The sequence below is a fragment of the Nyctereutes procyonoides genome, unplaced genomic scaffold, assembly GCF_905146905.1.
Source record: "Nyctereutes procyonoides isolate TBG_1078 unplaced genomic scaffold, NYPRO_anot_genome, whole genome shotgun sequence".
NCBI classification, from domain to species: domain Eukaryota; kingdom Metazoa; phylum Chordata; class Mammalia; order Carnivora; family Canidae; genus Nyctereutes; species Nyctereutes procyonoides.
This window is the reverse complement of record NW_026575126.1, coordinates 71,793,242-71,813,663: the sequence shown is the minus strand read 5'-3', so window position 1 is coordinate 71,813,663 and position 20,422 is coordinate 71,793,242. Positions and strand designations below refer to the sequence as shown.

At 52.9% G+C, this 20,422-nt stretch overlaps 2 protein-coding genes and 1 pseudogene across 2 annotated transcripts; 2 read left to right on the top strand and 1 right to left on the bottom strand.

The window, feature by feature from the left end:
• Positions 1-864: 864 nt before the first annotated feature.
• Positions 865-3,248, bottom strand: TMEM270 (transmembrane protein 270). The gene is made up of 3 exons (XM_055340713.1): positions 3,177-3,248; positions 1,287-1,703; positions 865-1,161 (listed from the first exon to the last, which is right to left on the bottom strand). The coding sequence occupies exons 1-3, from the start codon at positions 3,246-3,248 to the stop codon at positions 865-867; spliced, it is 786 nt and encodes a 261-aa protein (XP_055196688.1).
• Positions 3,249-7,932: 4,684 nt separating this feature from the next.
• Positions 7,933-8,346, top strand: LOC129519892 (prefoldin subunit 5-like; annotated as a pseudogene).
• A 7,969-nt stretch (positions 8,347-16,315) lies between these two features.
• On the top strand, positions 16,316-20,230 carry METTL27 (methyltransferase like 27). Its single transcript, XM_055340755.1, is given in 7 exon segments — positions 16,316-16,347; positions 16,624-16,750; positions 17,334-17,462; positions 17,681-17,816; positions 18,113-18,205; positions 19,815-19,935; positions 19,937-20,230. Coding segments are annotated over 6 exon segments (870 nt in total). The 5' UTR covers positions 16,316-16,347; positions 16,624-16,627; the 3' UTR covers positions 20,205-20,230.
• Positions 20,231-20,422: the final 192 nt, after the last annotated feature.

The window sequence follows — 20,422 nt, the reverse complement described above, 5'->3', positions numbered from 1 at the left end:
GATTGCTAACTCCCATGAAACAATCCCTTCCCCTCCTCTCACAGAATCACTAAGCTAAGGGGCAGGGGAAGTCTGACCCACTGCTGTCTGAGCTTGCCTAGCTCCACTGGCTCAGATTTGGGCTGTTTCTCTCTCCCTGGAGAAGATGGATAGATGGGTGGATTTGTGGGTGAGCAGTGGATGGATGTTAGGAGGGTGGGTAAACAGGCTGAATAATGAATGGATAGATGAGTGGATGGGTTGGTGGGTGGGTGGATGGGTGGATAGATGGGCAAATGAATGGATGGCTGGATGGATAAGTGAGTGGTAAAGTGAATGGCTAAGAGTGTAAATGAATGGTTGGGCTATTTGCAGATTAGCTCAGGAGTCACTAGTTCTCAAAGGAACTTTCTGAATCTCTGAAATGTGAGGCCTTGGCACCCCCCAGAGGCCAGAGTTTCTAACGACCCATCTCCCTTAAAGCCCTGGGCACCACCAGTCCTGAGAATCAAAGGCACAGACCTAGAGAAAGTTAGGGGTTTGGGGAAACAAGAAATCTAGGATCTGGTGCTGGCTCTTTCCCTGACTTACTCTGAGACTTTGGGAATGTTCAACCTCCTGAGGCTCAATTTTCTCATCTGGAAAATGGAGCTAATCAAACCTGATGCCCGTAATGCTATGAGATTTAAACAAAATTATATATGGAAAGTGTTTGGGAGAGTTATCTGGCACAGATCAGGGGCCCACAGAATCTGAGTTCCTTTCCAGAGGCAGCCCTAGGGCATGCATGCGCACACACACATGCACACATACGCCAGTAGAGGAGAGGGACACAGAGTGAGACCCCAAGCCAGACCAGATCCAGAAAGACAGATGGGGACACACTTATTCTCCAGGGGTCCCATGCTCTGGCAGGGCTGGCCCAGCCTCAGGGCCCAGAGGTTCAGGCAGCAGGGACTCAGACAAGGGTCCTGAGCCTTTCGGGGGTTCAGACTCTTGGGCCTGGGCCAGCTGGGCCGTGTGCTCAAAGGCAGCTTGCAGCAGGTGGGAGACAAGGCAAGTGGTCCAGGTGATGAGATAGGCTAGGTGCCAGGAGGTGAACGCTGTTGCGTTCTCCACCCACCAGTACAGACGTTTCAGCAGTGTCAGGAGCTCTGGCACCACACGGTTGCCCAGCAAAGCCTGGAGGGGATAAGTGAAGGGGCAGGCGGTGGCCACCAGGAGCTCCCACAGTGGTGCTGCCCGGCTGCCAGGCCCAGTGTCCCAGGCCTGCCCTCTCCAGCCTGACCTGAGCCAGGCCCACCCACCTTGCTGAGCAGCCAGCCCAGGCCACAGCGATGGGCATTCTGGCACAGCCTCCAGGTCAGCAGTGACAGCAGTAGGACCGCCAGCATCAGGCCATGCAGACAGGACAGAAGCAGGTCCATGCAGGTGGCCGCAGACAGGCCTAGCCACTTTGGGACCAGGCCCAAGGCACGGGCACAGCACAGCACGGCCGCCCCCACCAGCCGGGGCGCCCGCAGCCCCAGCCACATGGGGACTTCCATCAGCATCAGCCCCGCCCGTAGCACCCGGCCCAAGGGGCTGGCTGCAAGCCCAGCGGGGGGATGGACCTGGCCGCTGCAGGACCCCCAAGCCTCCTGGGCCAGCCCCGACAGCCAGTGGTTGAAGAGGAGAATCTTGAGCAGCAGGAAATTGTAGAGGTGGACTCGGTTCTGGACCAGCTGCAGGAGGGAGAGCCACACCATTGTCACTCATGCACCCTACCGGTCCCCGTTTTATTGTAGGGGTGGGGCCGCCAGGCAACCATAGGCCAGGTCCCCCCTCTCTGGAGGTCTCAACTTCCCCAACAAGAAAGATCTTTATCTTCCTACTTCTAAGGACTCCATTCTCAGTCCATTCGCTTTAGAAAGTATTTCGTTTTATCTTAGTTTTCTTTCCCTTGAAGTGATTATTGATAATAGTCTAGGCAAAGTGGAAAACCTGCGCCCCGATGTTTCTAGCAGCCATGTCCACAATAGCCAAACTGTGGAAGGAGCCTCGGTGTCCATCGAAAGATGAATGGATAAAGAAGATGTGGTCTATGTATACAATGGAATATTCCTCAGCCATTAGAAACGACAAATACCCACCATTTGCTTCAACGTGGATGGAACTGGAGGGTATTATGCTGAGTGAAGTAAGTCAATCGGAGAAGGACAAACAGTGTATGTTCTCATTCATTTGGGGAATATGAATAATAGTGAAAGGGAATAAAGGGGAAAGGAGAGAAAATGAGTGGGAAATATCAGAGAGGGAGACAGAACATGAGAGACTCCTAACTCTGGGAAATGAACTAGGGGTGGTGAAAAGGGAGGTGGGAGGGGGGTGGGGGTGACTGGATGACGGGTACTGAGGGGGGCACGACGGGATGAGCACTGGGTGATATAATATATGTTGGCAAATTGAACCCCAATTTTAAAAATTTTATTAATCAAATATTTATGCTTATATGAGAAAATATCTTGTAATTTAGATAATCTATGATTACTATAACCTCTTTTGCCAATAAATGACTGAAAAAAAGAAGTCTAGGCAAAGGAAGTGGTTCATTATGATGATAGAAGGAGTGACCATCCCCCCTCAGCCCTCTGATCCTGCAGATTTGAACCCCAGGCAGTTTTTTCTCCCAAACACTTGGGCTTTCCTGCCCACCGGCTACCTGTTGGTGTCATGAGGGCAGCTGGGGACAAATGGCAGTGGCACTGGGGTAGAAAGATGCGAAGTGCAGGGGCAGTGACTGAGTGACCTCTAGAGAGGGGTGAAGGAGAGAGTGGGACCCAAGATCTCCAGGCTTCTGTCCTGGGTGACAGGGTGGATATGATGCTTCCCATCTAATGGAAGAAAAGTGCAAGCTTGAGTGGGGAAAGAGACGGGAAAGTTCCACCATTCCTGGGGCTGAACGGGCCCTCATCAGAGCCCTAAAGCACCCCATCTAGACCCCACACACCTTTGTCCAGAGGACCACCTGGAGCCCTAGGGGGCGGCGTGGGAGACCGCCATCTGGGACTGGCTATGTACCCCACTACGGGCACTGTGGCTTGCGGGTGAGGCTTCTGAGAGAGGCAGTCACCAATTCCACCGGATGGGATAGGTCCATGGGGTCCAACAGCTCTGAGGTAACTGGGAAGGCCTGGGGGCCCCCATTTCCCACTCACCAGCACTGAAAGCTTCACTACCAGCAGCAGAATTTCCAAGAGGCTGGATCTGACCGGAGGGACGGCCTCCATATCTGCCCCTTCTCCCCCTCCTCCAGCTGGGAGAGGAAGGGTGACCTCACAGATACTGCAGGGTGGGGCTGAGTTACCGTGGTGACCCAGTTGCCATAAAAGACCCCCTTCTACCTGCCTCCCCCACCCTGCAATGTGCAAAAACTAAGGTATTTGTCTTCTACATCCTGTCCCCTTCCTGGTTGGAGACTGCCCAGACACCCACACAAGCGCCAGAGAAGGTTCTCAGAGGGACAGCCTCGGGGCCTGCAGTGGGAACTGAGGCAGTCCTCGTGTACAGAAACTGTGGCTGAGGGTGGCTGGGGGCTGCACCTGCCCACGTCTGTGGAAATTCCAAAGAATCAAAGGCCCAGGAAATAGACATCTTGACACCATCCCAGGGCCACAGGGGACACTGTATTTGGAGACAGATAGGAGCCTCAGCTGCCCAAACCTGCAGACCCCTACCTAAGCCCCTCTATGCATCCCCACATACGCACACACCCCACCACGAAGCAGAGAAATGAAGTTGCTAGTTTTCCCCTCAGGTCTTAGTGACACCTAAGACTCCATTACAGCAAAGCAGGGGAGAGACAGTGTGCTGACCTGAATGCTCCAGAGAGTTCTGGAGAGAGGCGGGGGAATGAAAGAAAGACTGAACTCGCCCACTCCAAGGAGGCCACAGGCTGCCTGGAGCATCTTGCAAAGCTTGCCGGAGGCTGCAATTAGGGTCAAAGGCTTAGGATTTTCTGGGAGAATCCAGAACTTTGAGCACAGAGTGCCTCAGATTGCTTTCCTGTCTGGGTCCCATTCCCCCCCCCCCCCCCCCCCCGCAGGTGCCCCAGGAGGCCACAAGAGGAGGCTCTCACAGCCTTTTAGAAATTTTTAGAAGCACGCCCTCTGCTGGAAAGGCTGCCGTAATGCGGGGCTCGGTGACTAGAGGGCACCCTGGTGCAGGCTGGAAAGGGTGGTTGCCACCCCAGCCCTCACCCACACCATGTCTTCAGTCCTCATTTGCACCTCGGCCAGGCACCCTTGTGCAGGATGTAACCTGCCCAACTGGACGTGGGAACCCAGTCCCTGCAACATCAAGGATGACCTCAGCCCAGTCTGTCCACCAATTCCTTTCCTCTCCTGGGACAACAGCTGGGGTCTGGAGGGTGAAGTGTGCAAAGTCCCTCCACTCTGTCCTCTGCCTTTCCTATCACCCACCCTCCCTCTGTACCTGTGACATTGTGGCACTAAGGGGTCACCAGGGCTTCAAAAAGGCCTCCTTGCATTAAGTTTTGAAGGATGACTAGGAACTTCCCATAGAAAGTGTGAAGGACAGTCCGGACAGGGGAAACAGCATGATTTGAACACTTCTGAGAGCAGAAAGCGGGAGGCAGGGAGGAGCACAAGGCAAGTGGTGAGGTCGGCAAACGCCAAATCTTTAAAATAATAAAAAGATTTTATTTATTTATTCATAAGGCACAAAGAGAGAGGGGCATAGGCAGTGGGAGGAGAAGCAGGCTCTATGCAGGGAGCCCGATGTGGGACTTGATCATCAGGACCTTGGGATCATGACCTGAGCCAAACGCAGACACTCAACCACTGAGCCACCCAGGCGTCCAGCCGCAGAATATTCTATCACACGATGAAAGCCGTGGCAGAGCTGAGGCAGCAAGGAGATTCCTGTGTGCTCTAGGACTGTCCCTCCTCGGGAGGACGTGAGACTGGGGAGAAGGGGTCTGGGCTGGCGAGGGTGGGGAGGAGGTGGGGCAGGGGACGGATCAGCTAGGAATCCACAACAATAAACCCTGGGAATGGAGAGAAGTGGACAGATGCCAAAGACACGTAGAATGTAGAGCAACACGGTGGGAAGCTGTCATGTACCAGGAAAGGTCCAAGGTGGTACCCTACTTGCAGGCTGACCAGCCAGCCTCCCCGAGTGCCTTGGCTGCTGGCAGAAGCATGAGATTCCTGGGTCAGAGAGGAAGGACCATCTACTGCTCACAGCACTAGCTGCCAAGGGTTTAGCATTGATTCCTCAGAGTCCCAAATCCCACAGGGGGATGTGGACAGGGCCATGTGACACTTGTCCACCCAGCAGGTATATTATGAGAGAGTAAATCTAAGCTTACAGAACCCAAATGTTTTTAGTGGGCAGTAAGCAAGCCAGCCCTTTGCTCCTGGGATAGACATCATCTTCATCACACTGGAGCACGCCTGTGCTTTGCCCCAGAGGGGGACACCATATATTTATTCCAAGGTTGTCTGACACACAGATATCCTGAAGAGAGGTAAAGCAAAGCAGGGGTCAAGGGACCCCCTCAGAAGGCTTGAATGAAGGGTGGTTGGTGATGCTATCCACCAATGTGGCGGTGGAGAGGAATGGGTTTGGGGAAGGGCCTGACAAGTTGCTGGGAATCACATGGTAGGGACAGAAATTAGGATTTGTGATTCTTTTTCCCCTCTTTTGTCTCCTCCCCTTCTTGGCTTGCCCCCCCCCCCCAAGCTATCACCCAGCACATCCATACCAAGAATTCTACTATCACTAAGCTGAGTTGATGGTCTTCAATCTCACATCAACCAAACTCCCTGGTCATGTGGTCCAGGCAGGAGATGGGGTCACAAGGACCTCACTCTGCCCCAGTGCTGCCAGGGCAGCCCCTCGGGGTATCTCTCAAGACCAAGCTGGGTCTCAGTCCCAACTCCATCAGCTGTGCGCCCCTCCCTCGAGAGCTTGGCCCCCAAGCAAAATTTCGGGAAGTCTTCTTTGTGGCTCTGTACTTGCTAACACAGTCGCCCCATAACCTAGCCTCAGCCATGCAGTACCAGTGACCAGAAGCCCCAGAGTCACCCCTGTCATCTTCCTTCCTTACCTTCCTGCCAAGCCACCTCTGAAGGCCAGGACCATGAGCCTTGCTCACAACAGTGCTCCATGCCTGGAACAGTGCCAGGTGCACAGCAAGAGCTCCAGAAGTATTTGTTGAATTAACCAATGAATAAGGGAGTAACTGCCTGGAGATTCAGCCCCTTGCCAGGCCAAGCTGCTGCATAAGGAGCCCCTAGATGTGGGTTCGTAGGCTAGGAACCCTCCATCCTCTTTTCTTTCCTACTCAACACCTAGGCTCAAGGCCATCCGTGCACTATCATGCTATGTGGCCTTGGGCAATAACCACCTCCCCTCCCTGGCCCTGTCTACACCTTGCAGGTAACAGGGAGGACCAGGTGGGTTAACCCAGTTATCAGTGGCCCCGCTGCGCAGACTCCTTCCCCAGCTCAGGACCCAGCGCTACAGGAGGGCAGGCAGTCTACCTCGGGCTTGCTCCCATTGCCCGCAGCCCAATGGCTCTCAGGTGCGCTCAGGTGCGCTACCCTGCAGGTGCAGGACAGCAGTGCGGCCGCGCGGGGGAGCACACACCGGGGGTGCGGAGCCCAGCGCACCTGCGCTCGCTGCTGGACTTGGAAAACTTTTCACTTGCTATTTTGTCCCCTGCCAGTCTGGGAGGCTGGTTTCCCTGTGACAACAACCGTGCGTCATCCAGAGGAGCTGGCCTGGTGCGAGTCACGTCATGTCTGGGTTACTGGAGGCGAAACCACGGGGAATGATCCAGACCACTTTTCTCCTTTCACATACCAGTGTTAAAATCTCACTTTATTACAAATCGTTATATTGCCCCCCCCAGAAGTACATAAAAATGATAAATATGCCTTTCATATGTATTGCTATTTGTATTTTTGACTTTCAAAAAATGGCTTTATCGGAGCCACTTAAATACAAAAGTAGTAATTAAGAACTGATGGATACAAGAGGAGCCTATCCTGGTTAAAGGAAAACGTTTTGCCCTCGGTTTGAACTGACCTCTGACATTTAATCACAGGTCCTTGTTTTGGCCCCAAGTTCCCTCATCTGGAAAACTGGGATACATTTTGTAGAATCAAATGGGTGAGGTTATGGGCAGAAGTCATTCCAACAGGGTCTGGGAAGTGCTTGGAGCAGCACCCGGCCCCACACCAGTGCTTCGGGGTTGATGAGTCAATGAAGCCAACCCCTGTGGATTGGAAAGTTAACTCAAGAATTTTTAAAAACAAGGGGCACCTGGGTGGCTCAGTGGTTGAGCGTCTGCCTTTGGCTCAGGTCATGATCCCAGGGTCCTGGGATCGAGTCCGACATCAGGCTCCCCGAGGGTAGCCTGCTTCTCCCTCTGCCTCTATCTCTGTGTCTCTGATGAATAAATAAAATCTTTTTTAAAAAAAGAATTCTTAGGGATTCCTGGGTGGCTCAGGGGTTTAGCGCCTGCCTTCGGGCCAGGGCGTGGTCCTGGAGTCCTGGGATGGAGTCCCATGTCAGGCTCCTTGCATGGAGCCTGCTTCTCCCTCTGCCTATGTCTCTGCCTCTCTCTCTGTGGGTCTCTCATGAATAAATAAATAATTTTTTTAATAAAAAAAAGAATTTTTAAAAACAAAATAAGCTACAGGCTAGGCAAAAATGCTTTAAAACATGCACAAATGTGTAAAAAGAAACGGCCTCCAAGTGCACAAATTGTATTGATTCATAAGGCAATATGTGGAAATTTTTCATCTCAACCAAACTACTTTCTGGCGATTTACTTGGAGGCTGAGACTACATTTTGAAATTCCAGAACAATCTGACCAAATATAAAGAAGGGTCCTTGATACCTTAAAATTAACTTAAAAAAAAAAATGCCTCCTTCCCAACATGGTGCAGTCAGTTAACATCACCGAGCTGAAACTGCCACAGCTAGAAATGCTCAAGAACCAGCTGGACCAGGAAATGGAGCTCCTGTCCACGTCCATTGCCCAGCTCAAGGTGGTACAGACCAAGTCCGTGGGAGCAGGACTGTCTGAACGTGCTGAACAAGAACAACAAGGGGAAAGAGATACTCGTCCCACTGACGACTTCTATGTGTGTCCTGGGAAGCTACATGATGTGGAACAAGTACTCATCAATGTGGGAACAGGCTACTATGTAGAAAAGACAGCTGAGGATGCCAAGGACCTCTTAAACCATGTTGTTGAAATAAATTCTGCAGATATCTTACTGCCACCAACAGCCACTGGCCATCTAGCTTCTGCCCTTACATCCCCACCACCACTGTCCTGGTCCAAGTGACTGATAAGCTCTTTACTGCTGAACCTGGTATGGAGACACCATGAGCAAAGCCAGAAGGTAGCATCAGCCTAGGAGAAATGTTTGCAACTCATGAAACAGTCCAAGAATCAGTATCCAGAATACACAAAACATTTAAGGAACTCCTACAAACATAAAGATAAATAAGACCAAATCAAGTGACTCAATAGAACACATAGGCAAAGACAATTCACAGCAGAGGAAACCCAAAAAGCCAATAAACTTATGAAAACTTGTGCACCTTCATTAGTAATCAAGGGAAATGCAAATTAAAATGAAATACTCTCTCCTACTCATTTGCAAAAACCAAAAAGTCTGATAAAGTCTGTGAGTCCATGGAGGCAACCAGAGCATCTGATGTGATTGTGCCCCCACCTGGCACTTTCATGTTAGTTCTCAGACTCTGAGAGCCAACCATGCTAAGAAAGGTATTATTCACAGCTGCCCGTTGCACACATATGTGAAACTGAAATGAGCTCACGACAATAATTGCCCTTACTTACTATGTGCAACGTGAATTTTCTATTCATTCTCTTTTACAATGAACTGAATTGTTTTCGTTACCCCATACCAGGAAGCAAACACCATTCTGTAAAGCACTACTTCCAGAAGTATTCGTTTGTGAACAACAATAACAACAAAAAAAAAATGTGCAAGGCTATTTGTGGCAGCATCATTTTCCATCAGTAGGAAAATGAATAAATGAATTGGGTGTATCTGTTTGAGGGATGACTAAGCAGTGGTTACCATCAGTGCAACCTGTACACACCAATGTGGAAAGATCTCAAAAACATAGTAAAGAGGGAGGAAGTTAAGTAAAAGAGGGAATTTACAGAGTAATAGCTATAAAGCGATAGCGATCATATACATGTTCTCAAATCCATTAAGCAATATTATACGTTCCAGGCATATATAGTAAAAATATAAAAACAAGACCTGGAAGGTCCCAGCCATTCAGGGTGGTAGCTGGGTCCCTGCAGCAGCAGAGGGAGGAGGGAGGAATTCAGAAGGAATTTCAGTTTAATCTGTTATCTTGTCTTTTTCTACATTCACATATTCTGAAGCAATAATGAAAAAATGCTAATATTTGTTCATTCTAGGTAGAGGATACCTGAAGGTTGAGAACAAGCCAATCAAGCAGAGATCTGAAGGAAGAGTGATCTGGGCCCAAAAACAGAAGTGCAAAGGCCCTAAGGTAACCATGGCATGTTCTAGGAACAGCAGAGACAAGGATGGTGGAGTGAGGAGAGAGGTTAGGGATGAGGTTGGTAAGGAATTTGGATTTTTTTTTTAAGATTTTATTTATTTATTCATGAGAGACACAGAGAGAGGGGTGGGGCAGAAACATAGGCAGAGAGAGACACAGGCTCCATGCAGGGATCTCGATATGGGACTCGATCCCAGGACTCCAGGATCATGCCCTGGGCCAAAAGCAGGCACCAAACTGCTGAGCCACCCAGGGAGCCCAGGAATTTGGACTTTAAGCAGGGGAGTAAGCTCAACAAATTTGTACTGTAAAAACATCATTCTGGTTGGGTGTATTTTGTTAACTAAAACTTTGAAATTGAGTGATGAACCAAAACATGGGGCTAATCTCTTATGTGTTTGGAATTTTCCATTAAAGTTTTAAAAAACAATAATCAATACTACCTCTGGCTACTCTGAGGAAAATGGACTGCGGGTGGGCCCAGAAGGGTGGCAGGGAGGCCAGTGAGGAGGCTGCAGCAGGGGTCAGAGTGAGAAGAAAGGGTAAACAGGACCAGAGTAGCAGAGGCCCAGGTAGAGGGATGAGGCCACGGGATTTGCAGACACAACAGAAAGTGGGATGGGAAAAAGCTGGCTTGGGCTTAGCCTCTGGGTGCACAGTGGTTCTGGAGGATGAGGAAGAGGAGAACAAGGAAAACTGGATTTGGAAGCGATGCCAGAGAGAGGCTCATGGCCTCCATGGGGAGATAGCAGGGGCACAAGTCCAGAGTTCAGGGGAGAGTCATGGCTTGGAGTCACCTCTTTGGGGACCACTGACATATAAAAAGTATTTGAAACCACAGGACAAGATGAGATCACATAGGAAGTGCGTGGAGCTAGATGCAGAGAAAGGGCCCAGGACTGAGTCAGGGGTGCTCCCTGACTGGAGGAGGAAGAGGAGAGAAGAAGAAAGAGGCAGCAAAGGAGACAGGAGATCAGAAGAAGGGAAGTTGCTCTCTTGTCCCCAACCACCCTCCGACCTGTCAATCCCATGGCAGCCTCAGCTCTTACCCGGATCATTACAACAGGCTGGGAACCCAGGACGCACTTCCTAGGCTGCCTTCTGGGTGCCTTTTGAAACACAGATCTGACGCTATAACTCCCCGTAGCCCCATGCAGGGTTAGAAAGCCAGTCCCAGCCTGGTGACCTGGGGACCTGAGGCCCGGGCCCTGCACACGTACCCTGGGGATGCTCCCACCCATCAGACTCAGATGCAGGTGGAAGCGCACGTGTTTGCACACACCCGTGAGCAGTGTCTTCACTTTGCACCAGCAGCCACCCCCCCACCCCCCGCCAGACCACCACCCTGGCCTGCCCTCTCCCTGCTTCCCACAGGCAGGGCTTCGCTTCCCACGCCCGAGCCTGGAAGTACCAGGCTTTCCCAGCCTCTGGGGCTTCTGGGAAAGCGTCCTCCCTCCAAAGAAAGAAAATGAGAGAGAGTCAAGGAGACAGGGCCCAGCCTGCCTTGGGGTTTGTATGTGAGGACACACGAATGTCAGAGCTGCTGCCACCATCCTGTGACCGGAAGGAACCCTCGTGGCAAACACACAAATAGGACACCAGAGCCTAGGTCCCTGGTGAAATCAGTGGGACACAGGGCACCTGGGGGGCTCAGTCGGTTGAGCATCCAACTCTTGGTTTCAGCTCAGTTCATGATCTCAGGGTCGTGAGATTGAGCCCTCATCAGGCTCCATGCTCCGTGAGGAGTCTGCTTGAGATTCTCTCCCTCTCCTTCTGCCCTTCCCCCTGCTCCCTCGATCTCTCTCAAATAAATAAATAAATCGTTAAAAAAGAAAAATCAGTGGGCCCCAGGGCCAGCCTTGTACTGTGGACCACCAGACTTCTCATATGACTAAACAACAAACCCCAATTATTTAAACCATCTGGGGGCAGCCCCGGTGGCTCAGTGGTTTAGCACTGCCTTCAGCCCAGGGCCTGATCCTGGAGACCTGGGATCAAGTCCTACATCAGGCTCCCAGCATGGAGCCTGCTTCTCCCTCTGCCTCTCTCTCTCTCTCTCTCTCTCTCTCTCTCTCTCTCTCTCTCCCTCTCTCTGTGTCTCTCATGAATGAATAAATAAAATCTTTTTTAAAAATTTTTTGGGATTGGGATTGGGATTCCAATCCCAGTCCAGCACTTGCATCTAGAAGCATCCCAACTGACCCGCACATCCTCACGCATGTAAACATCCCACCCTCCCACACCTGGCTCCCAAAAGTCATGCCGTCCCCCTCAGAACTCTTGCCCATTGGCATCCCTATGTCTTGCCTGTGGGCCATCTTGAAGTAACATGGCCTCACCTTTGTCCACTTGACCCTTTCCTGTCACTCACTCTGGCCACAGGGTGACTCACTTGGCCTCAGCCACCTGCAGTCCTTGACCTCTGGCTTGCCCATCTGTGAGGTCATGCAATAGTTTTGAAAAATAAACTGCTCCTTTTCACACCCTGGTTTTTGGGCAGACTGGATGGTGTCCAGTGTTTCGGGGGAGGGTCTTTGTCAGCAAAAGACACAGGAAAGGCTTTGGGGTTCCAAAGTTTAGGACTTAAGGGGGCTGATAACAGGAAAAAGAAAATGTCAATAGGTCAGAAAAATACCTCCTTCCCTGAGGCTAGGATAGTTTCCTGGGGCTCTGGAGGGGAAGAAATGGAGTGGGTTCTGGGGCAAGAAGTCAGTGGGGCCTGGGGTCCATGCTTGGGAGTAGCAGAGCACATCCTGAGACCACCAGCTCCCACCAGGACCCCGCATGGCAAGTCTCATTCTCCACCAGGGCCTAGGAGCCATTGTTATAGGAGCCATGTTGGTGTCCACAGACCATGCAGCACCCCATCAGTGAGTGGGGTACCACTGAGCAGAGGCACTGAGGGACTCTGGGGACAGATATGCAGTCCCTCCAGGGCCTCCCCTAGGTTCTATCCTGGAGCCAGACAGGCCACCCTCTGATGATCCAGCAGGACTGCCTTTAGGGCTATCCACTTTACATAAAAGGTCAATCCTGGCATGCCTGTGTGCCTCAGTGGTTGAGAGTCTGCCTTCGGCTCAGGTCATAATCCTGGGGTCCTGGGATCATGAGATCAAGTCACATATCGGGCTCCCCGCAGGGAGCCTGCTTCTCCCTCTGCCTATGTCTCTGCCTCTCTCTGTGTGTCTCTTATGAATAAATAAATAAAAATCTTTAAAAATAAAAAAGAGTCAATCCTTCCAATAACATCTTTCAACACCACAGCCCCCACCACCAGACAAAAGAGGGGTTCTGGACACCAGGGAGGGGGCAGGTGACTTAGAAGGAAAAGCCTGCATTCAGATACTGAGGAGATAGTGACTAGAGCCTGAAGAGGGTAAGACACCCATCTCCCCCACCCCACTAGACCAGGGTAGAGTGGGGGCTGTTTCTGACTCATCTCTGACTCCAAGTGCCCTGCCCAGGGCCTGATAAACAGTAGGTACACAATAAATATTTATGGGCCTAAACAGAACAGTAGGCTGTAGAGATGGGGCCCACACTGTCAGCTGACTGAGCCAGTCCCCATTCCCAACCTCTCCCTCCCGACTCACCTGCTAGTGATGGCTCAGGGGCAGCCATGTGACCCAGAGTGGCCAATAGGACGAAGTAGATTCAGGATCCTGTGCTTCCAATAAAGCTTTTGTGATGATGTGTAGTCTGAGCTGGCCTAGCTTTCTGCCCTTTCCTCTGCCTCCTGTCCTGTCGGGAGGTGCAACAGCCATGAGATGACAGTCATGAGCACAAAGGCTTCTGTGCAAAAGGTGGCAGAGAAGGAAGATGACAAGAGTGTGGGTCCCTGATGGCATAACTGAGCCTCTGATTAGACTGCCCAGTCTCAGCTTCCTTGATGAACCCAGTCAATCTCTCTCTGTGTGTTTCAGCTGTAGCTGTGCCCACGCTCTGTTATTTGCAGCTGAACACATGGATTCACAACACACTCACTGTACACTTTTGGACTGAAACAAATCTGGGTTTGGATCTTGGGAGGTGACAGCTGAAATTTGGGTTTCCTCCACTACCTCCACTCCCCCAAAACTGCTATTGCCAATGTCACTGTATTAATTGAGAGAAATGACAAGTTATTGTCACAGACAATCCTGAAATCTCCATGGCTCAACACAATGAAATTGATTTCTTGCTCATGTTACAGTCCGATGTAGGTTGGTGGGGAGGGCACGGCTATGCACAGTCCTTTAGGGTTCCAGATTCTGTTATCTGGGAAACCCATTCTCCTCTGGGTGCTTAGCCCCCCTCCACAGAGGATCAGATAGGGGATGTTTATGGTCCATGTCTGGAAATAGAGCATTTCATCACCATCTGCCTTTAATTGGCCAGAATTCAGCCATACAGCCACACCTACAGATAAGGGAGGCTGGGACACGATGTCTAACTAGGGAAGAGGAGGTAAATAGTGTACCCTTTCAAGGTCTCTCTCGGCCCCAAAGACCTCCACATCCCTATAGCCAGTGCTCACTTCCAAAGCCTCATTTTAACCACCTCGTTTGGCCATTCCTTGTCTTTTTGAAACACTCTGTTCTTGGCATCCTTCCTAACTTTGCTGGGTTTTCTCCAGCTCTCCCAGACACTCCTCTTCTTCCCTGAAAGGTTGGGAGTTCTCAAGCTGGACCCTGAGCCCTATCTTCTTCTCTTTCTCTTCTCTCCCTGCACATCTCACCTTTACCGGCTGCCTCAATCATCACTGGTTTTACTCATGACCCTGAATCTATCTCCAGCTTGATCTCTCTCCTGAGCCCAAGACTGGCATCAAACAGCCTTCTGGACATCTTCACGTAGACACCTCAAATTCAACACCCCCAAACTGTTATTATCCTCTTTACCCCAAATCTGCTCCTCCTCTCCAGCTTCCCTTGTGAATGGCACCACATCAACCCAAAGGCTCAACTCCCCACAGCTTGCTTCCCCTCCCCACACCACTCACTCTCAATCACCAAAGCCCTCCTACTTCTACCACCAAAACATCTCTGAACTCCATCCACTCCTCTCTACAGCCATGACCACTGCCCAAGGTCATGCTACCATCGCCTCCCTCCTGAACAACTGCAACAGGCTCCCAGACTCCACCTGCCCAAACTTTGATCCCCAAGGGTTCTTTAACCTAGTGCTTCTGAACCTAGAGGCACAGAAATCATGAGAGGGACATGTATATGGCTCAGTCAATTAGACATGTGCCTTTGGCTCAAGTGATGATCCCAGGGTCCTGGGATAGAGTCTTCCGCTGGGCTCCCTGCTCAGCGGGGAGTCTGCTTCTCCCTCCCCCTCTGCAGCTCCCCCTGCTCATGCTGTCTCTCTCCATCAAATAAATAAACAAAATTTAAAAAAAATTTTTTTAAAAGAGGGGCACCTGGGTGGCTCAGTTGGTTTCTCATCTGTCTTGGGCTCAGGTCATGATCTTGGGGCCCAGGATGGAGCCCGCATTGGGCTCCCCGCTCAGCAGGGAGTCTGCTGCTCTCTCTCTCTGTCTGCCTTTCCCCCTCCCCGTCCTGCCTGTGTGCTATCTCAAATAAATAAAATCTTTTTTTTTAAGATTTTATTTATTTATTCATAGAGATGCAGAGAGAGAGAGAGGCAGAGACACAGGCAGAGGGAGAAGCAGGCTCCATGCAGAGAGCCTGACGTGGGACTCAATCCACGGTCTCCAGGATCACGTCCTGGGCTGCAGGCGGTGCTAAACCACTGTGCCACCGGGGCTGCCCATAAATAAAATCTTTTTTAAAAAATTTAAAAACAGAAATCACCTCACCTGGTGAATCTGTTTCAAGAGGATTTTCTGGGGCCTCCCTACCCCCTTACAATCTGATTCTGATCCACTTGGTCTGGGATTGGGCTCATTAATTTGCATGCCTCACAAGCTCACCTCAGGGCATCCCCTGGAGCAACCCAAGCTAAAGATGCTGGGACAGAGGCTGCAAGTGTTTGGACTGACTTTAGGTAACAAGGATCCCCAAACTGTCCGATATGGAGGCCACTAGCCACAGATGGCTATTTAAACTATTAAAACAAAACTTAAAATTCAGTTCCTCAGGAGCACTGGCCACATTTCAGATGTCCAACCGCCACATGTAGCTAGTGGCTACTATATCAAATAGCGTCCAGTATAGAACATTTCCATGGCCACAGAAAGTTCTACTAGATGGCATTGCCCAGACCAAGGTGACTGTTCAAAAAATGAAGGCCGATCTTAGGTCCCCCTCTTGTCCATAAGATTTCAGAGGCTCGGGGCACCTGGGTGGCTCAGTGGTTGAGCGTCTACCTTCAGTTCAGGTGGTGATCCTAGGGTCCCGGGATCTAGTCCCGGATCAGGATGCCCATGGGGAGCCTGCTTCTCCCTCTGCCTATGTCTCTGCCTCTCTCTGTGTGTCTCTCATTAATAAATACATAAAATCTTTTAAAAAAAAATTTTTTTTTTCCAGAGGCTCTCACTTCCTAAAAGTAAAGGCATACAAAGGACCTCGAGAGGGAGCCACAGAGATGCTCCTAAAAGTGGAAACCCTGCAAGTGCGTCTGAGTCTGATCTTCCCGGGCTAGAGAAAGGCCAAGAACTTTGAGCTCATTGGCTGATGGCGGAGGGGCGGCTGCCAGCGCTTTCCTTTGATTGGGTAGTTGCTCATAGCGGAAAGCCAATCACCGTGGGCGGTGGGGGAGGGGCCAGGCTCTCCCTGTAGGCCCCGCCCCACTTCCGGGGCTCCCAGCCCTGCAGGCGAGTGGGATCCGCGGTGAGTTCTGACTCCCTCGACCTTTTTAGATCCCGTGGGTGATGGAATCCGGCTCACTGCGTCAGGCTCGCGGCCTCGGGAGCGGGCAGGTGGGGGCAGGTGGGGGCAGGTCCTCCCTCCCGCTGCAGGGAGCACCCCCCCGCCCAGCCCTGAGCCCCACGTGCCCCGTCTCGCCCTCTGTGTGCTGGGGCCGCCCATGCAGTGGCCTTGCAGGTGTCGGGCGGGAATGGGAGAGACTGCAGTGGGCCTCGAGACGCCCAGGCTATGTATCCGCAGGAGGATGGCTCAGGCGGAGGGCGGGAACCTGGCCGAGGCGCGGGCTCGGGTGGGGGCCTTACACGGCATCACCGACCTGGACCACAAACTGCACTTCTATGAGCGCTGGGCTCCGGACTATGACCAGGTAAACTGGCCAGGCTCCTCACTTCCACCTCTTCGGCTCGCGCAGCCCCAACTTTCCTATCTGCAAAGTAGGAACAGTTAGCCTCCCGTCACCCGAAGGTGGCTTGTAAGAATGAGCTGAGCCTTTGCGGTCCTGCCCCCTCAAGGACTAGCCCCTCCTCGGCTCGCCCACAGCAGCCCTGCCCTCTGGCCAACCCCAGGCTCCACACTGGCAGCCCCTAGAAATCAGGAAGCAGGACCTCACCACCCTGGGACTGCAGCCCAGCCAGAGGGGCTGCCTGGAGGGAGTGCCACTTGAGGGATCACTGTGGACTAAGGAGAGAGCACTACCTTGGCCGGCAGAGCGGTTCCCAGCAGTGGGCTGGGTGCTGACTCTCTAATCCTGGCCCCTTGACTGAGGAAAGCACCTCATGCTGTATCCCCATGGGGCTGGAGCCCTAGTGACCCCAGCACACACACGTACACACCACACACCACACACATGCACACACAGTTTGGACTGCCTGACTCCTAGACAATCTTACACAGAGGTCCCCCAAATGCTGGGGCAGAGGGTGCCAGTTGGCTCAGCACTCTGTCCCCAGGACGTGGCCACCCTGCAGTACCGTGCCCCGTGCCTCGCAGTGGACTGCCTCACTCAAGCCCTTCCAGTCCCACCTCATGCTGCCCTGATCCTGGATGTGGCCTGTGGCACCGGCCTGGTGGCTGCTGAGGTGAGGCCTCCCCAGATCCCCTGCCCTCTCTTTACCCACTTGCTCAAAATTTTCCTTTCACCTCTGGCCCCAGAACTCTGCCTCCCCCATCAGACTCACTGTTCCCAAACATTTGGACTACAATTTACTGTGGGCCCACTGCCCTCCCTAGATGCAGGGACCCAGCTGAGAGATGACAGGTGTGAACTGTGACTGAGTTTCCCCCTCCTCCATCTCAGCTGCAGGCTCGGGGCTTCCTCCAGCTGCATGGAGTGGACGGGAGCCCAAAGATGCTGGAACAGGCCCAAGCCCGGGGCCTCTACCAGCACCTCAGCCTCTGCACCTTGGGCCAGGAGCCTCTGCCCAGTTCTGAAGGTACCTCCTCTCCCAACCAGACAACTTGACAGTGGCCCTTTCTCTTGCCCAGCCCCCAGCCCCCTGGCTGAACCCTCCACAAGCCACCTCCCACACTGAGCCCCCCAAAGCCTCACTGAGACCCTCTCTGAGCCCCTCTGTCTGAGCCCTCCACCCCATGATCTGACATCAGCCCAGGATATGGCCACACTTATCATATCCCCCTGCCATAAGTGGCAGGCCTGGTCCCTTCTGATGGGCATCATGAGGCCATAACAAAGACAAACCCTCACACTGCATCTCCATTTTCTGCATAGGGACCTTCGATGCAGTGCTGATAGTGGGGGCCCTCAGTGATGGCCAGGTGCCCTGCAGTGCCATACCTGAGCTTCTTCGAGTAACCAAGCCAGGTGAGGAGCAACCTGTTCAACCCCAGGCACATACCTCCCCCCCCCCTCCACATGAGGAGACACCAGCCTCGGAACCTCCCAGGGAAAGTGAGGGGCAGCACCCTACCCAGGGTCACATAGCCTAGCCTCACATCCCAGCCACCAGCAACCACCATCAACAGACCCAGGCAAACAGACAGGGCAGGCAGGTAGCCAGCCTGCCTCTTATCCCCTGGGCAACTCCACTCTCCTCTCTGGCTCTATCTCCTCGCCTACACACCTGCCTGCAGTGGCGGAGCCCCTTCCCCCACAGGCCTGGGGTGAGCGCTTTCTGTAAACTCCCCCATAGGGGTCGATATGCAGCTGAGAATTGGGTTTGCTTTGCTCCAGCCGTGTGCCTTGTCCCTCACTGGCCTTTGCCCTCTGGGCTTCCATCACCAACCCACTGCCAGACCTGAGCTTTCTGTGAGTTGCCAAACCAGGTGGGGACCTGAGGAAGAGGGCCAGGCCACTCTGAGCACCCAGAGAAGAACGGCACTTCTGGAGGCTGGATGGGGATGGAGGGCAGCACACACAGGAATGCAGCCACAGGCAGAAACAGGGAACACAGCCACAGGAAGTCACAGGCAGGAGGGAGAATGGCGGAGTAGGAGGATGCTGAGACACTGCCTTGGCTGTGGGACAGGATCGGAAAGCCCCAAAGGTGCTCCGATTGCAGCAAGGTTGCATCTTCTCCCTGCCCCCCCTCACCCCCACTGGGCCCAGCAGGGCCCATGGCTAAGCCTGGGCAGGTCTGGGCAGGTTTCAGCCTTGGGGAGCTGTGGAAGCTGACAGAAGTAGGGTCTTGAGTGGGGTCAGAGAGAAAGGTAGTAACTGGGCTCAAGAGAACAGGGAGCTCCCATCAGAACCAGCTCAGCCCATGCTTGTCAGGCCCCTCAGCTGGCCAGAGCCCTGTCTGTCCAGCCACATCATACAGGCTCTTTGGAGCCTTTCCTCTCACAGAGCCCCATCTACCCACCCCACAGGGCCCACTTCTCACCCCTTCCTCCGGGAAGCTCTCCAGACACCATCGCCCCTATGTGTATCTGAGCCCGCACTGGGCATGCTGTAGGTGCCTGGAGAAGACCTATAGCCATAGGTCAGTCATTCATGCAGCCAGCATTTAATGACGGTGCAGTCGTTCCTGTGACCCGGGGAAGCAGCCCCACTCCATAAGCTGGGAAAACAGGCTCAGAGAGGTGAGGGGACTTGCCAGAGGCCCAAAGTGCTTCCTTCCTGTGTCTCCAAATACAGCCACATCCTCCAACAGAAGGGGCTGGGTGAGCAGTAAGGACAGAGTCCCCTCCACCCAAGGGCTTAAGCCAAGAATTCCCAGCGTAAAGGACACATCAGCCTGGAAGGGCGTGTAGGGGGCTGTCAGGCTGAGGGAACAAAAGGGTATTCCTTGGGGCAGGAGCAGTGAGCGCCAAAGGCATGGAGGTGGGGAAAGGCTGGCCCGGGGACAAGGCTGGGAAGACATAGCCCTTGAGGACAGGAGCAGAAAGGGACCACCCTCCCCAGGAAGGGGTGGGCCTTGAGCCTGGAACCATGGCTCCTGCCCCTCCCTCACTCAGCCTGCCCCCTTCTCCAGGGGGGCTGGTGTGTCTGACCACCAGGACCAACCCATCCAACCTGTGCTACAAGGAGGCACTAGAGGCCGTGCTGGACAGGCTGGAGCAGGCCGGGGCATGGAAACGCCTCATGGCCTGGCCTGTGGACCGGTGGGAACTGGCCACCTCCGAGCTTGAGATGGGCCCTGGAACTTCTGACAGGGATGGCTTCATCTCTGGCATCATCTACCTGTACCGAAAGCAGGACATGGCCCAGGAGGAGGGAGTGGGGCCCAGTCCTCAGCCCCCGGCCAACCTCTGACCCTCTACCTGACCTCAGCCAGGCCCGTCCTCGGGCCTCCTGTGCTTCATCTGTAAAATGGGGCCCCTGTGTCCACTTGCCCCTCCGGGAGTTCTACTCTATTAAATGAGTCCCAGAAGGGGTCTCAGGACTCTGGCTCTGCTTCTCTCACCCAGGAACATGACATCAATCCCTGAGACGGAGAGAGGTTGACAAGAAAACAGATGACGCCCTATCATGCCAGGCTGTCCCTGAGCCAGGCATGATAGGGCCGTAGATGTGATGTGACTCCTCCCGGGGTGGCAGGTCCTCTCACCCTAACAGGAGGACCAGGAAACCCGTGCCCGT

Excerpts from the sequence above, each read along its gene's own strand:
- TMEM270 (XM_055340713.1), bottom strand. The coding sequence starts at position 3,248 with ATGGAGGCCGTCCCTCCGGTCAGATCCAGCCTCTTGGAAATTCTGCTG. Across the intron at positions 1,704-3,176 it reads TAGTGAAGCTTTCAGTGCTG|CTGGTCCAGAACCGAGTCCA; the intron begins GTGAGTGGGAAA and ends TCCCTCCTGCAG. Across the intron at positions 1,162-1,286 it reads TGGGCTGGCTGCTCAGCAAG|GCTTTGCTGGGCAACCGTGT; the intron begins GTGGGTGGGCCT and ends TATCCCCTCCAG.